Source organism: Amblyomma mixtum, chromosome 3 (genome assembly GCF_055824585.1).
Source record: "Amblyomma mixtum isolate Tamu chromosome 3, ASM5582458v1, whole genome shotgun sequence".
In the NCBI taxonomy this organism is placed as follows: Eukaryota; Metazoa; Arthropoda; class Arachnida; order Ixodida; family Ixodidae; genus Amblyomma; species Amblyomma mixtum.
Window position 1 is genome coordinate 200,710,527 of NC_143014.1, and position 17,446 is coordinate 200,727,972.

Consider the following 17,446-nt stretch of genomic DNA (forward strand, 5'->3'; position numbering starts at 1 on the left):
AAACATAATATGTGGTGAAATAAATGAATAGAATTGAATTGAATATAATAATATGTGCAAGAGGTGATGCATGGTTTATTGAGAAACTTGTGGAGCATATTTTGAAGAAAAGGAAAATAAACCATCAAACGCAAAACATGAGAGAGCCTGCATGTATACCTGTTTTCTAAGCCCAATAAAGTATCGTTTCGTTCTTTACGCTGTAACTTGTTCCACTTATACGCGCAAATATTAGCAGGCAGGAAAATACTAGTGGTAATGGGCACCGCAGACAACAGCTGCAGTGTGCGCGGCAATTTATATTTTGGTTTCACTTTTCCATTTCGTTCTTCTGTAAGGCCCGGAAAATCGACTCTGGCAGCCAAGTGACCGATCAAAAGTATGTAGCCTTCACTTCACGCCTGACGATTATAGGCCAGGCTTAAAGCGACGACGGCTGAAACCGGATGCAGTACCTTCAGTGTTTCTGCGCGACTCTGGCCATATTATGCCAACCGGGAGGAAAGCGTCACTGCATTGCAGAAGTGCGGTGTTAGGAAGCCCAGCTCCAAACAAGGAAATGTGAGCCAATATGCCAGAAGCTATAATTATTCATTTGACCCCTGTCCTCACATACAACGCATAGATATTGAAATTCGGTTCTCTTTTTCGTTTCATAGGAAGGAAACACAGCCTGTTGCACCGTATTCACCCCGTCCATCGGCACAACAGGAAGCACGAACAACTGGGATCCACGATTCGACCTCACCAACGGCGAGTTATGAGCCTGCTCTAACAGGGCCCTCTTGTTCATCAAAAAGCGACACAGCAAGACCGAGAAGCTTCAAACGCTCAGTCTCGTCGCAAACAAACCTGACCTCGAAAAAGATGCCGCTCGCAACTGTGGCCACAAAGACACTAAAGCGCAAGACGCAGAGACTTGTAAAAACGAATCGTGCCTTGAAGTCGCAGGTTTTTGATCTGAAGAAAAAAGCATCCAAAGTCGGCGCGTGCTCACAGCTTGCTGGGGCTGAAATACTTCAGGTACTATTAACTATAATGAAATCGCTTTCTTCTTCTTGAGGGTGTGGGTTGGCGCATTAAATATTTGCAAAAATTTCCATTGTTTTTCAGGAGAAGCTGCATGAAAATAACTCGAAAGCACTTTTTCTCAAAGAACAGCTCTACTGTCTGACCAAGAAACATCACCACTGGTCAGAGGAAACAATCAGACAAGCTGTACTATGGCATTCCAAATCACCGTGCGGTTATGAAATGATGCGGGAGTCAGGGTGCCTGACTCTTCCGAGTCGCACCACTTTAAAAAGGTACATCGGGCCGTGCAACGGAGAGGTGGTGTCTTCATTAATGAAGCAGCGGTTGCACCAGGAAGCTGCGCATCTAACTGAGCGGGTAAGTTCAGAAAGAGTACGCTTTTCGTAACGCACTTATTTGCGGTTATCCCCGACATCTAAAAAAATTGTTGCGTGGATATATATATATATATATATATATATATATATATATATATATATATATATATATATATATATATATATATACTAAGATGAAAAAACTTGCTCGACTGCTGATAACATAAGGAAAGAGTTGAAGTACACTTCTTAGAGAAACATTTATTTACAGACGGTTTCGGACGGTGGACCGTCCTTCATCAGGGTAAGGTTGTTTGTGAACAAAGAAGATCCACTTGCTCACGGCACCGCACACAGATGGAGAGGGAAAGACGCTCTCCTTTGAGGAAACAAAACAAAACACGAAAAGCAAGACAGTGGCGGACAAGGGTGTTCCTGCCGATTAAGGGGAAAATGAGGGCTGCAAAGCGAGCAGACAAAAAAGAAAAAAAGAAAAGAACGAATTAAAGAAAGGGGAAAAGAGGGGGTGGGGGGAAGGCAAGGAGGCAAAAGGTTGTAGCGGAAGTGGAGAGGGGTGAGCTGTCTGCGAGGAAAACCGTTGAGAAGAAATATTGTGGGCGGAGGCTTCCTTCGGCGGGAGCGGGACGTTCGAACACGCGGGAAGAAAACATTATCGCGCCCGTTGCATCACAGTGCCAACCGCCCGACAGAAGTGTGGTTACTGGCTGTTTGAATGTGAGTTACGGCGGCGGCGCGATCACATCGACGGAGAGTTAACCGGCCAGACGCCGGACGGAAACCTGATCCCGTGGCTGGGCCCCGCGGAGACCCAGCGCCAGCCCCCGGCCGCTACTCGTCAGCCGCGCGCCCCCTCGCAAAGACACAGCGCCGCCGACGAGGTGCCCTTTCCAAGCAGCGAAGTGGGGGGCAGAGCAACGAAAAAACGAGAGAAAGAGAGGGCGTACGCAGAGCAGGAAAAAAAAGAAAACAAGAAAACAAAAAAGAAAACAAAAAAAAGGAAAAAAAGGAAAGAAAAAGAGGCATGAGAACTTGCAAAAACGTGAAAAAAGGGAGGGGGATCAGGGTGGCTTGCTAAGTACCTCCCTCATCTACCTCACCTTTTTGAAAAACACGAAGTAGCCCAAATTCACTTACGGCCCCTTGTTAGCGCCCTGCGCCTTCGTAAGGCAGGCAAGTAGAAAATTGGTCTATCTAGCTGGACGACCGACGAACGGGATTCACAGTGATCCACAACCATATTAGTGTATAGCAACACTCCTAATCCTCGTTCGCAAACCAATGTAATGTATTGAGCATCTTTCTTTTCGTTCTATTTGAAATGGCATTTAAAAAAGGGGGGGGGGGAGATGGAAGGCCCCCTTATGGTTTACTGCAGAAGTCGTTTCAGCAGCAATGTTTGGGCATAAGGAAGAAAAGAAAGGTTGGGGTAGGAGACAGGCGGCATGTAGACGCAAACACTCAAAATGGCATGACCTCAGGCGATTCAGTCGAAGAGGCTGTGAATCTCACTGGGCCTCTGATTTCTGAAGTGCGCAGAGAGCTCCGGGGTTCTCATTTATACCTGCCTGCACCGTATTAAATTTGAAAATAAAGTATGACTCCCGTTGTTCCCGCTCACGGGTATTTTTGAAACCGCTCTGTAGCAGAGTGACTTTAATTTTGTCGAAATCATGATTTTCTTGACGGACGTGTTTCGACAGGGGGAGGAGAGGAAGTGATTTGGCATGCGCGGTGATTATTGAATGGAATTCGGAAGGGATTCTCGGTCTGGCCAATGTATTGCATTTGACAGTTGCCGCACTCGAGCATGTACAGTACGTTACTACTGTCACAATTCAAGTTCTCTCGAATGGAGTGTTTGAAATTAGAATGTGTGCTCTGAGCCAACGTCGTTTTCTGCATGTGCTTGCAAACTTGACACCGATTCTTCCCGCAAGGCACGCAACCTACAGGCTCTTGTTTACTGATAGTAGAGTGAACCACATAAGTTTGCAAATTTTTTGGTCGTCGGTAGGTGACCCGTGGAGCCGTTGGGAAAATCTTTGAGAGTCGGTCGCTTTGTTCGATGATGTTAAAATGTTTTCTTAGAATTTTGTTTACATTTGGAAGGTTGTTCGCAAAGGTTAAGACTAGATTAGAGCGGTGTTCATTGGGAGCTGCTGACGCGGGATCCCCAAACAGTTCGTTACGATTTCTCTCTTCCGCTTTTCTAATTGCATCGTCGACAATAGAGAGCGGATAGCGCTGATGATTCAAAACCTCCCGCATACGATTAGAATTATCCTTAAAATCTTGTGAGCGTGAGCACAGTCGTTTGAATCTGATGGCCTGAGAGTATGGAATAGAGGTTTTGCAGTGGCGTGGGTGGCAGCTCTTGTAATGGAGGTACTGTTGTCTATCAGTGGGCTTCCTGTAGACACTGGTGATTAAGATGCCCTGTTCTATTCGAATCAAGACGTCCAAAAAGTTAATTTGATTGGTCGAATAGGTGTGCGTAAAAGAGAGGTTTGGATGTATGTTGTTAAATGATGAGATAAACTGGATGAGCTGGTCCTCAGTGCCGGTCCATACCATGAATATATCGTCTAGGAAGCGTCTGTAGAAAGCCGGTTTTGTTGGATATGACCGGAGAAAGTCCGATTCAATGCTGTTCATGAATATGTTGGCATAGTTTGGCGCCATCTTTGTGCCCATAGCGGTGCCACTCGTTTGTAGGTAGAACGAGTTGTTGAATTCGAAGGAGTTGAGTTTGAGAACCAGAGTAGTCAGTTCTGCGAGGGTACTTTTGCTGGGAGAATCCAGGCTTTTGTATTTCTCATACGATGTGATCAGAGCCCGGATGCCGTCATCATGCGGTATATTAGTGTACATGGATACCACGTCCAGGGTTACCAGAAAAGCTCCTTCTGGAGCAGTAAATTGACTTAATTCTTTTAGAAAATGAGTAGTGTCACGAATGTAAGATGTGTGTTTAGGAGGGATATGCCTGATCAGAGAATCAATGTAGCTGGAGATTGGTTCCGTGAGTGTGCCAATGCCGGAAACGATCGGTCGACCCGGATGATTTTCTTTATGTATTTTTGGGAGCACGTAAAAGCGCCCTGGAGACGCATTTAATGGCGTCAGCGCCTTTCTTACTCGTGGCGGTAATTCACCTTCATCGGTGAGTTGTTTCAAGGTTTTTTCTATAATTTTGCTGTGCTCAGAGGTGGGGTCTGATGAAAGCAAGCGATAGAAATTGGAGTTATTGAGTTGGCGGTATCCCTCCTGGATATATTTTTCTTTATCTAAAATTACTATGCCGCCTCCTTTGTCAGCGGGTTTAATAACAACGTCCGTTCGCTTGCTGAGTGATTCCAAGGCGTCACGCTCTTCCCTGGAAAGATTCGGTGGTCCCGGTTTGTGTGCCTCGAAGGCCTGAATGATGTCTCGTTGAATCGCTTTTAGATACATGTCCAGATGTTTATCCCTACCGGATCTCGGTGTCCACTGTTCCTGAGAGGGAGGGAATGAGTTGCAATTTTGGTTCGGCTTATCAGAAAAGTACTCCTGGAGTCTCAGATTTCGAGAAAAATTGTCGAGATCCTTTAGTAATTTGTATTCGTCATATCGGCCAGTATTTGGACAGAATTTCAGTCCACGTGACAATACCGATTTTTCCTCTTTGCTAAGGGGTGCGTTTGAGAGATTAATAATGTTCTCCTGTACATCCGAACCCTCCAATGTTTGATTAAATGGGGTTGCATGATCGCTTGTAGGCATGCGGGTGTATATAGGTTGTATTTTGTCCTCTCTTTGTTTCGATGCCACGGCGCTCTCTCTTCCTTACTCAAGCTGGATGTTATCTCGCGAGAATTTCTTGCATTTGTTATTCCAGATTTGCTTAGTCTTGCTCGACTGAAAGAACTCAAGCTCTTGATTCTCCATATCCGAAAGTACCACGTTTTGACGAGCTCGCCTCTCCTCACGGCTCAGTGATGCCAACATCTCTTTGCAATGGTCTATAGTTATTTTCAGAAGGATTAGGGATGCGTTAAGCAGAACTTGGCTCCAAGCTAGGCTATTGGTTTTCAAGAGATTGTTCATCGACGGCGTTAAAGACACGGAAAGGCCCTTGGGCACCGTATTTGATTTTAGGTATATTTTAAGCGACTTTATGTGGAGCTCGTGCCTGATCCTTTTGTCTATTATTTTTCTTAATTTTAAAAATTCCGAGAGTGTGTAGCAATAGCTGAGGGGGGAGTGGGCGGCTGAGCGCGATCACACCGTCAATCCCTGGACGTGGTATCCCTGTACACTAATATACCGCATGATGACGGCATCCGGGCTCTGATCACATCGTATGAGAAATACAAAAGCCTGGATTCTCCCAGCAAAAGTACCCTTGCAGAACTGACTAATCTGGTTCTCAAACTCAACTCCTTCGAATTCAACAACTCGTTCTACCTACAAACGAGTGGCACCGCTATGGGCACAAAGATGGCGCCAAACTATGCCAACATATTCATGAACAGCATTGAATCGGACTTTCTCCGGTCATATCCAACAAAACCGGCTTTCTACAGACGCTTCCTAGACGATATATTCATGGTATGGACCGGCACTGAGGACCAGCTCATCCAGTTTATCTCATCATTTAACAACATACATCCAAACCTCTCTTTTATGCACACCTATTCGACCAATCAAATTAACTTTTTGGACGTCTTGATTCGAATAGAACAGGGCATCTTAATCACCAGTGTCTACAGGAAGCCCACTGATAGACAACAGTACCTCCATTACAAGAGCTGCCACCCACGCCACTGCAAAACCTCTATTCCATACTCTCAGGCCATCAGATTCAAACGACTGTGCTCACGCTCAGAAGATTTTAAGGATAATTCTAATCGTATGCGGGAGGTTTTGAATCATCAGCGCTATCCGCTCTCTATTGTCGACGATGCAATTAGAAAAGCGGAAGAGAGAAATCGTAACGAACTGTTTGGGGATCCCGCGTCAGCAGCTCCAAATGAACACCGCTCTAATCTAGTCTTAACCTTTGCGAACAACCTTCCGAATGTAAACAAAATTCTAAGAAAACATTTTAACATCATCGAACAAAGCGACCGACTCTCAAAGATTTTCCCAACGGCTCCACGGGTCACCTACCGACGACCAAAAAATTTGCAAAATTATGTGGTTCACTCTACTATCAGTAAACAAGAGCCTGTAGGTTGCGTGCCTTGCGGGAAGAATCGGTGTCAAGTTTGCAAGCACATGCAGAAAACGACGTTGGCTCAGAGCACACATTCTAATTTCAAACACTCCATTCGAGAGAACTTGAATTGTGACAGTAGTAACGTACTGTACATGCTCGAGTGCGGCAACTGTCAAATGCAATACATTGGCCAGACCGAGAATCCCTTCCGAATTCGATTCAATAATCACCGCGCATGCCAAATCACTTCCTCTCCTCCCCCTGTCGAAACACGTCCGTCAAGAAAATCATGATTTCGACAAAATTAAAGTCACTCTGCTACAGAGCGGTTTCAAAAATACCCGTGAGCGGGAACAACGGGAGTCATACTTTATTTTCAAATTTAATACGGTGCAGGCAGGTATAAATGAGATCCCCGGAGCTCTCTCCGCACTTCAGAAATCAGAGGCCCAGTGAGATTCACAGCCTCTTCGACTGAATCGCCTGAGGTCATGCCATTTTGAGTGTTTGCGTCTACATGCTGCCTGTCTCCTACCCCAACCTTTCTTTTCTTCCTTATGCCCAAACATTGCTGCTGAAACGACTTCTGCAGTAAACCATAAGGGGGCCTTCCATCCCCCCCCCCCCCTTTTTTAAATGCCATTTCAAATAAATCGAAAAGAATGATGCTCAATACATTACATTGGTTTGCGAACGAGGATTAGGAGTGTTGCTATACACTAATATGGTTGTGGATCACTGTGAATCCCGTTCGTCGGTCGTCCAGCTAGATAGCCCAATTTTCTACTTGCCTGCCTTACGAAGGCGCAGGGCGCTAACAAGGGGCCGTAAGTGAATTTGGGCTACTTCGTGTTTTTCAAAAAGGTGAGGTAGATGAGGGAGGTACTTAGCAAGCCACCCTGATCCCCCCTCCCTTTTTTCACGTTTTTGCAAGTTCTCATGCCTCTTTTTCTTTCCTTTTTTTCCTTTTTTTGTTTTCTTTTTGTTTTCTTGTTTTCTTTTTTTTTTCCTGCTCTGCGTACGCCCTCTCTTTCTCTCGTTTTTTCGTTGCTCTGCCCCCCACTTCGCTGCTTGGAAAGGGCACCTCGTCGGCGGCGCTGTGTCTTTGCGAGGGGGCGCGCGGCTGACGAGTAGCGGCCGGGGGCTGGCGCTGGGTCTCCGCGGGGCCCAGCCACGGGATCAGGTTTCCGTCCGGCGTCTGGCCGGTTAACTCTCCGTCGATGTGATCGCGCCGCCGCCGTAACTCACATTCAAACAGCCAGTAACCACACTTCTGTCGGGCGGTTGGCACTGTGATGCAACGGGCGCGATAATGTTTTCTTCCCGCGTGTTCGAACGTCCCGCTCCCGCCGAAGGAAGCCTCCGCCCACAATATTTCTTCTCAACGGTTTTCCTCGCAGACAGCTCACCCCTCTCCACTTCCGCTACAACCTTTTGCCTCCTTGCCTTCCCCCCACCCCCTCTTTTCCCCTTTCTTTAATTCGTTCTTTTCTTTTTTTCTTTTTTGTCTGCTCGCTTTGCAGCCCTCATTTTCCCCTTAATCGGCAGGAACACCCTTGTCCGCCACTGTCTTGCTTTTCGTGTTTTGTTTTGTTTCCTCAAAGGAGAGCGTCTTTCCCTCTCCATCTGTGTGCGGTGCCGTGAGCAAGTGGATCTTCTTTGTTCACAAACAACCTTACCCTGATGAAGGACGGTCCACCGTCCGAAACCGTCGGTAAATAAATGTTTCTCTAAGAAGTGTACTTCAACTCTTTCCTTATATATATATATATATATATATGCGTGTGTGTGTGCGCGCGTGTGTGTTTGTGCGTCCGTGCGTGCGCGTGAGACGGAAGCAAACAGTCATTTATTATGTCACAATTCGAGCACCTCTCTTTCCTTTCACTTGTATGATATATATGTACTTTTTCAGGAAAAAATGGGCTCCTTTGTACTTGACGAAATGTCTCTAAAACAGTGTGCAAGCTATGAAAAGCAAGGAGACGCCGTTCATGGACTTGTCGAAATGGGAGGCCTCGAGAGCGAAGTAAGTCTGGAGAATGAGCTGGCCACGCACCTTCTTGCCTTCGTCTTCGTCGGCCTCTCTACGCACTACACGTGAGCTATGCCAACGTTTACGTATATGTATAATTAACGAGTATGTAAATCGTGTTTGCGTTCTGGGCTATTCTAACCTGGCATACGTGTGTGACATTTTTTCAGCCTACCAGTAGGGTACTAGTTTACCCAATCGATAAAAGGAGAGGAACTGCACCACCTGACAATGAAAGTAATGAAGTCCATAGAGGAGGCTGGATTCCAAGTAGTGCGCCTAGTAGCCGACAACCATGCCTCCAACTGCAAGATGTTTTCCATACTAAGCAATGGCAAAATAAGCCCGGAGGTGCCGTAAGTGTACTTGAGCGCAATTCCTTTCATATACACTTCACCTATATAGTATACACAGCTGTGTGCACTGGCCTTATCGAGGGAACACTGTGGGCGTCGGAGCAGTGCTAGAATTTGGGAAACTCGGTTACTGTATAGCATGCATGATCACCCGTTCGTTAGACGAGCCGCCCGTTAGGAAAAGAACGGTTCATACTTTTAAATACGCACATTTCGTAAGCGCTGTTAACGCTCCGTGTACTCTTCGATGTTAACCTCCCGAAGATCGGTGCTATACGTTTGTAGAAGCAGAAGCAGCGAGGCACAAGTCCTGAAGAGGGGTTTATGGGGATTTGAGCGGCGCCGGCAACGAATACTCGGCCACATATGTAATCGGGAAAACAGTGGGGCGAAAGGGAGGGTTACATGAAAAGCAGTTCTCAGCACGAGCGTCAGTATACAGGCCGCCCCCAGGAGCCTCGGCGTCGTTGGCGTCGGCACTTTCGTTGTCTTCATTCCAGCGCCGGCGTACAGTTCTTTTGCTTGCATTAGCTGGAAGAATGAGATATGGCTTTTTTTAATTATCTTGTGCTTATTGACGCTTTCCCTCTTCTTTCTTTTTTTTTTTTTGCAGACACCCCATGAACAGTGGGCGAAAGTAGTTTCTAGCATTTGATCACTGCCACATTCTGAAAAACCTGCGAAACCAGCTACTCGCCTCGAACCGAACCCTATGCAACGGGGATCAACACTACAGCCCTAAATATCTTAGAATGCTGCTCGAAATTACTGAAAGGCAGCCTTCTTTCAAATTAGTGAGATGCCTCACACAGAAACATGTCTTTCCCACGACTTTCGAGAAAATGAATGTCAAGAGGGCTCTTGACATATTTTCTCCGCAGGCAATTACCAATGGTATTTAAACCAAGAGAAAAAAGAACAGAAAATCAATGGGGCATGCTGTTCAACGTGCCTCGCAATTTTTTCCTTTTTTTTTTTAGGTTACAGCCGTCCTTCGGTATCTACAACAACACGGACAAAGATTTGGGGTGATTGGCTTCGAGGACAGTCTTCCAACCATACAACTGATGGAACTCATTTTCAAATGGTTCACCATCCACAATGTACGAAGGACGACATTTTACATCGTGAGCAGAGATCCAAACAGGATGCCATTCAGCTCTCCTGACGATGATAGGTATATAGTCTATCATATCTTTTGGCCGCGTGGTTTGGCATTATTACTGATGTCTATTCCAGGTTGTCCTGGCTGGAGAACGACTTCCTTCCCTTCTTTGCGGCTTGGAAGGAAGCAGCACCCCACAAGAGTGCATTCTTGTCTCTTGAGACCTATGAAGCGCTGCAGGTGACAACGGTGTCAACATTTTTGTGCACCAGATACCTCATCCAATCTGGCTTCGTCTATGATTTGACGTCAAAATTCTCTAGCGATCCTGTGGAAGCCCTGTTTTCTGCTATCCGGCGCATGAACGGCTGCAATGACCAGACAGATGCTCGTGCCGCACTTTCGTCCTTGCAGAAAATGCTGGTTATGGGTGTCGTTCAGTCATCAGCAAGCGGCAATACAGGGAAAGTTGTGGCTCCTCTGGGATCCATTCAGAGGCTTTCGGGCTACCAGGCGCCACATATGCTACCAGCAGGGACTGGCAGGCGACAAGAGCCGCCACAGGAGCCATCTATCGCCATGGCCAGCGGTGGCGGACACAGTGACGCCGGATCTGCCTCAGAAGGAGGAATCGCGACGCGTGCCGAAATGGAACGGGTTTTGCAGCCACACCTTGCTGCTTTGAGGATCTCGAATGGTGAACGTTTCCGTTTGCAGCAATGCTAAGCATCTTGTTTTTGACACCACCTTTCGAGTGGATATAATTACCGATGCATGATAGAGAAAGAACATGGCTGGCAGTTTAGCATCGCTCAGCACGAAATATTTTGCGAAAGCGCAGTTTCAGCAGGTGCACACCACCGTCACGTATACCTCAAAGCACGATTTAGGTTTCCACTAACCCAGCGGGCCAGTTATGCGCTTTTCCTTTACTCAATGTCACCAGAGTCTAAAACCTGCCCTGGTTTAGAGAAAAAGGAAAGGCGAATTACACTAAAGCCCGCATTACACCCATTTCCTTACCGAGTCTGGCTGAGGCTTCATTTTTCCGCGTGAGGCACATATGGTCGAAATCTCCAGGGAAGGCTAAATGCATATGCTTTCGTACTAAACCGCAACAATAAAAAAAAAAAAAAACATTCATAGATAGATTCACCGTTCGTAAATGTCTGCGTTCCTAGACTGCTATTTGTGTGGAAGTGTATATTTATTATTAACTCATCGTGACACATGCACGGCAAAAATTTCGCGCAAATAAAATTACATTACAGAAAAAGCGATCTGCAGTAGTAACAGAAACAGAATGATAAGATTAAAATTCAGGGGGGCGCTTTGTTCACCTAAAGTGAACCTCGCCGTTAGGGAAGGGAAGATGATGGGAGTGAACGAAGACACCGTATTCACTAGACGCGCCTTTGTTCATTCCAAACCATCGACAAAAAAAAAAGCTGGCATGGCGGAGTGGTTAGCATGCTCGTCTCGCACTCCGGAGACCGGGGTTCGATTCCCGAACTCGACCAGTTTCCTACTCGGTTTTATTCTGGTCTGAGTAGAAAGGTTATTTAGGCTAATTGGTTAATTAAGCAATTAACTAAACTCAGTCCAACTTACATGAAGCATCACTATACAATCCCTTTAATCGGTTGCATGGTTACTAGCCAAATACAATTGCCCCCGTTTGAAATTCGCGCACTGTGCCGTCACGACCATTTCGACCAATTGAAAAGCGTGACATTTCTGTCGACAATTCCTGCTTCCAACAATGAGCCATTAAAGGCTTCCGCCTTAAAATTAATTATTAAATTGACTGCTTTTACAACAAGTGCACCTCATTATCGCTTGGTTTGGTTTTGGTTTCGAGTAAAGGAAATGACGCAGTATCTGTCTCACTTAATTCTCTCGGGGAACACCCGAACCGCGCCGTAAGGGAAGGGATAAAGGAGGGAGTGAAAGAAGAAAGGAAGAAAGGGGTGCCGTTTCGGAGGTCTTCCAGAATAATTGAGTGCATGCATTTCAAACGCCTCTTAGTTCTGTTCAACGGCTGTGTCTGTGTGTTTCTTGACTGTGTCCTGTACCTGCGCACTGTTTTAAGTTGAAAAATGAACCAACTGGCCCCGCTACTTCCCATGATGTCTTAGTTCTGATCGCACTCTGTCTACATGTTTATCTGATTGCTGCTGTGCTTGCGTAACAACTCTATGCATGAAAAAAATGCGTTGAAGAGCTTTACAAAGAATGCACAGACCTGCGCTGCGTAAAATAATTGCGTTTGTAACTTGCTGTCTATTTTACTTGCCTTAACACAGAAAGCTTAACCATTTTGTGCGTGCAAACCTCATTTTGTCACCTCATCTCGGCTTCTGGTTTCTTTCTCAGGTGCCCCAATTCCGGGCATTAGGGCCAGCACATTGGGCCTCATAGCAGGATATTTGTTCAAGGCAGTGGAAGATGCGATCGACTGCCACCAGTGCGTGGAAAACATCAAGGCCCCGCGGTCATCCGGCCCTGCCACAGCCGTGATCTTCAATATGGATCGCGGAGGACTGTCATATCCTAACCTCCAATTCATTTCTTTCGTCTGCGCGTTAGAGCAAGCAGCAGAAGCCTTCGCGCCCTTGTCCATTTCCCTAAAGAAACCTATGTCACTTTTTGTGCAAAGCGTCCTTCCGGCAGCGACTCAGAACAAACTTTTCATGCACGACGGATCAACCAAACAGCACCTAGAAGCGGTCACACGGCTTGTCCTCGAAAAGTTCAGCAGGCCCTTTTTCGCTAACTACTTAGCCGACAAGACCGCCAAGGAAGGGAGAATGAAAATAATATCTCAGAAGCCAACATCTAGAAAAGTGCTGAAAGTTTAATTATTCGCACGTCGACGCGGGAACCCAAGCATATCGAATTACGAGGGTCATCCCAAAATTAAGGTCTCCACATCTTTTATCAATCGAAAGGAACGTTTCTTTTCAGCAATTTACAAATCAAAAGGCAGACCATTCTTCCGCTTTTCCACATAATCGCCGTTGCGGTGTGAGCATTTTTGCAGACGCAGGTGCAGTTTTTGTGTGCCCATATCATACCAGCTCGCCGCCATACCGTTGAGGGAGCGTTTGACCGCAACTCTCACTTCGTCACCATTGGTGAAGCGCCTTCCAGCGAGATGTTCCCTTAAGTTAGGAAACAAGTGGTAGTCACTTGGTGCCAAGTCCGGACTGTAGGGTGTGTGGCTGATCAGGTCCCATCATGGAGGAAGGAAAGAACTCCATGCGTCCCATCCAAACTGTTGCAGGAGCGCGACGGTTTGGCAGGTAACGTGGGGGCGAGCGTTGTCGTGGAGAAGACTCACGCCCTAGCTTGCTCAACATTCTTCTGCGATTTTGAATCGCCCGTCTGAGTTTCTTAGGGGTCTCAAAATATCTCTCCGCGTTTACTGTGGTGCCTAGAACCGTACGGTCTACCAACAATACCCTTTTTCGATCCAAAAACACAGTTGCCATGACTTTGCCGGCAGACTGTGTTCGCTTGAACTTTCGCGGCTTGAGCGGCGAGGAGTGCCGCCACTCACGTGATTCTTGTTTACTCTCAGGTGGGAAGTGGAATGCCCAGGTTTCGTCGCCCGTAAAAATGGAATCCAAAAAGGTCTCCATTTCATCTCCATAACGCCGAAGAAATGCGCGCGAGGAGTCAACGCGTTGCCGTTGATGGTCGTATCTGAGCATTCGCGGAACCCATCTTACGCACACCTTCCGATATTTCAACTTTGCTGTCAAAATCTTATGAATAGTGCTTCTATAGAAACGCCAGGAACCAAAATGCAGAGTTCGTCGAGTGTGATCCTCCCATCTTGCCGCATCATTTCTTCGACCTTTGCGGCTGTCTCATCAGAAATTGACGGTCTCCGGCGTCTTTCTTCGTCGTGAATTTCAGTGCGACCAGCGGTGAACTCCCTACACCACTTGCGGACGTATTTAATGTCCATGCAAGGCTCTCCGTACACTTCCGTCAACTGGCGACGATTTTCGATTGGTTAAACGCCTTTTGAGTTCCACAATTGAATAAATGCGCAAACTTCGATCGCATCTGGCGGTAGCCTTGCAAAATTTAACAGTCCCTTTCGCGCTGAGTCATGACTTCTTTGGAAGACGAGGAACAATGAACACAGTATGGCGAGCAGCCACACAAATAGTTTCCCTACGGCCGCAGCCCTTTGAAGGCCTTATACTTTTGGGATTACCCTCGTAATTCATTCTCGTCTCGGAATATAGCGTCGCCGAAGATTTCAGCGGGTACGTGTAAGAAAAATAAACCTTCAGAAATGGGCTTTTCGAAAATTATGATTATATACAAGTCATGAGTATGTTAAGTTTCATCTGCTAAGTTTCACATGTTAAGTTTCACATGTGGTAGGCAGCGTGCATAATAAAAACTAATTACACACTATCGCTGGCAATTTTCTCTTTGTGGCTTGGAGATCTAGACACGCCTATATTTCAAGCCCGAGCGACACATAAACATAACGCTTTGCATAATTAACTCGTTCTAAAAATACTTACAAAAACTACTTTACGCTTGTATTAAGCGTGTTTTACTCAGAATGATATGTAAGCCTTGTGTGAATGAAGTGTTTAAACAACTGAGTGCCTCACCGCCTTTTTTTTTAACGCGGCCGCGATGCCAGCAAGTCACACGCTGCAAGCGCGCGAACAGAATATTCACCGCTAGAATTGAAAAAAAAAACATACTTGCTTGGTTCATAACTAGATTTCAAAATAATAAGACAGGACAAATGCACCGAGAGGCAGTGAGAGGAGAAATCATTTGTCGTAGCGCATGGACTCCAAACACGTTGCTTCAAACCACGTTCTAAAATTGCATGCGTGAAAGCCAACCGCGCCGTCACACATAGAAAACGATGATGATGATAATGGCAGACGAACAGGTCAACCGAGCGCCCTCAGCGGCCAAAAAGCTAACGAAAGTTGGCGCACATAGAACACGATCATGATGATAGTAGCAGACGAACAGGTCAACCGAGCGCCCTCAGCGGCCAAAAAACTAACGAAAGTTGGCGCACGCAGTCCCATAGGACCCCGCCAAATGTGCAGGTCTGTAGTTCAGTAGGTCTTGTACAAGACACTGTTTTGTTTTTTACGAGAGACTGCCTTGATTGACAAATTGTGACTTGGTCTCCGGTTCCTTCTCTCTTCCCTTTTTAACCCCTTATTCCCTTCCCTAGTGCAGGGTAGTCAACCAGAAACCTTTCTGGTTAACATCCCTGCCTTCCTCCCGTTTTGTATTTCTCTCTCTCTCTCATTTTCTTCCGAAGTCTTGCTTGAATGACATTCCCCGCTGATGAGCTAGCAACCAGTTACCTTCTTTTTACCTCGCCTTTCTTTCTGCGTCTCTCGGTATCGGCCATGACGCCAGCGCGAGCACGCCGCAAGATATGTCCCAAGAGTGAAACGTACGCGAACGAGGAAATCAATACCACGCCCCAATGCTACACTCGTAAAAAACAAGAGGAGGTTGACTCTGATGCCTGCTATCTGCGGTGAGCGGCGATGTATGGTGTCCTCAAAAAAGAAGTAAGCAAATATTGCACGAAACGCTCAAGGGCGGCTCCTTTCGCGAAACAGTTTAGCGTGGAATTACAGAAGTCTGTTGAGCTACTTGTTCACACCAGAACCGTGAGCGAAAAAAGCGGCCCTTGGGGGCTTTCGAGACGCTCTTCAGGACTCGGTCCTAAAACGGAAGCGATGACGACGAAGCTGAAACAGATGGAGGGCACGCGCATTGCCGAACATCCGCTGCGCCGGAACGCTGACGCGGCATTCCAAGCCCGGGGCGGTGGTGGTGGTGGTAGCGGCGGAGGCGGCGGCGGCCCAAGCTCCTGCCGGTGCCGCCCTTCTACACGGCGTCATGGCGGCCCCGTACGTCCGAGGTAGCTGGTGTCGTCGAGAACAACTCGCAATTCGAGGCGGAGGCACAGGCCAGGCTTCCGGTGACCCTCGTCGGCCGCGAGGACCTGCCCATGGTGCTCGCTGTCTCCATCTTCGACAATGCGTCCTCTCCCTCTCCTTCAGCTACGGCACCGATCTGAAGCGGAGCGCAGAGGGAGAGCACAGCTACAGTGCTTGGTGGGCGAAAGTGGAGGTTCTGCAGGGCAACAGCGGAGGTTTGGGAGGTGCAGCCGACGCCCACGTTCACCAAGGGAGCACCGGTGCCGGCGTCCGTGGCCGCCGGATACAAGCCGCAGTGGGGAGCAGAAACGTTGTAAGCCGTACGGCGCACCGCCGAAGAAACGTTCGCTGCAGTATCCGGACTGCGTGATGACGTCGGGGGAGGAGATTTGGGCGGCGAAAGCAGAGCGCCCGAATGCAGTCTAGGGCGGTGGGGTCATCATAACCACCGCAGCTGCTGCAAAGGGTGCCGCTGTGGTCTACTCTGTCACCAGCGCGGCTTCGAACGCATTGAAGAGGCACTAGACCAGGGCAGTGCTTTTTTGTGTGTGTGTGTGGCAGTGGAGTGAGGGGGCGGTGGGAATGTTGGACAGCGTACAGAATGGACACTCACACTCTCTTGGACACTTAAGGAGAGAGGAATGGGCAGGAGGACCAGGCAACGCAATGCGCACATCTTGATGGAGCCGTCTTTGGGGGGAGTAGGCGACCGAGGCTTTCATGATCACTTGTACATAGGCCGGATTTTGAGTGGAACAGTTTCTTGCTATATCTCCTTGAGCATTTTTGTCTTATCCCGATATTTTGGCCAAGTTGTAATTGGCGCATTTTCTGTTTCTTTATCATTCTCTACGTGACTGGTCAGTTTATTTTCTCTTTCGTGTACTTTATTGTGTGCTTTCGTGTGGTGTGCCAATAAAAGTAAAAAAAGAATGTATCCTTGTGTCTCGCCGAATAATTTCAAAAATTATATGCGTTAAGGTAGTCCACCCACCGCGGTGGCTGAGTAGTGAGGGCGCTTAGCTACCGAGCCGAGTTCCCGAGTTCGAACCTTTCCGCGACAGCCGCATTTCGATGGAGGGGAAAAGCAAAGCCGCCCGTGTGCTGTGCTATGTCAGACCATTTTAAAGGTCCCCAGGTGGTTGAAATTATATCAGAGGCCTGTCTTGTAAGGCGAAAGCCTTTAATGGCTCATCGTTGTCGACAGAAGGTTGTCAGCAGAAAGTTGTCAGCAGAGGTGTCACGCTTTTCTAGTCAGACCAGAAAAACATTTTTGTGCACGATGGGATTCGGACCACCATCCTTCCGTTCCGCAGCCGAGCGTGCTAATGGCTACGCTACTTCCTGCCAACGCATATGCAGTTCTCCTTGTTTAGGACGCTGGAGAGTGTTTGCGGAAAGGAGTCGAATCAGACTGATG

At 47.3% G+C, this 17,446-nt stretch overlaps 1 protein-coding gene across 1 annotated transcript; it reads left to right on the plus strand.

Annotated features, from left to right (window-relative positions):
- The first annotated feature begins 1,119 nt into the window (after positions 1 to 1,119).
- Positions 1,120 to 16,166, plus strand: LOC149353288 (uncharacterized). The gene is made up of 8 exons (XM_089575789.1): positions 1,120 to 1,392; positions 8,489 to 8,673; positions 8,779 to 8,964; positions 9,578 to 9,845; positions 9,945 to 10,141; positions 10,204 to 10,766; positions 12,446 to 12,585; positions 15,930 to 16,166. Exons 4-8 carry the CDS (start codon positions 9,717 to 9,719, stop codon positions 16,164 to 16,166), a joined length of 1,266 nt encoding a protein of 421 aa, XP_089431915.1. The 5' UTR covers positions 1,120 to 1,392; positions 8,489 to 8,673; positions 8,779 to 8,964; positions 9,578 to 9,716.
- Positions 16,167 to 17,446: the final 1,280 nt, after the last annotated feature.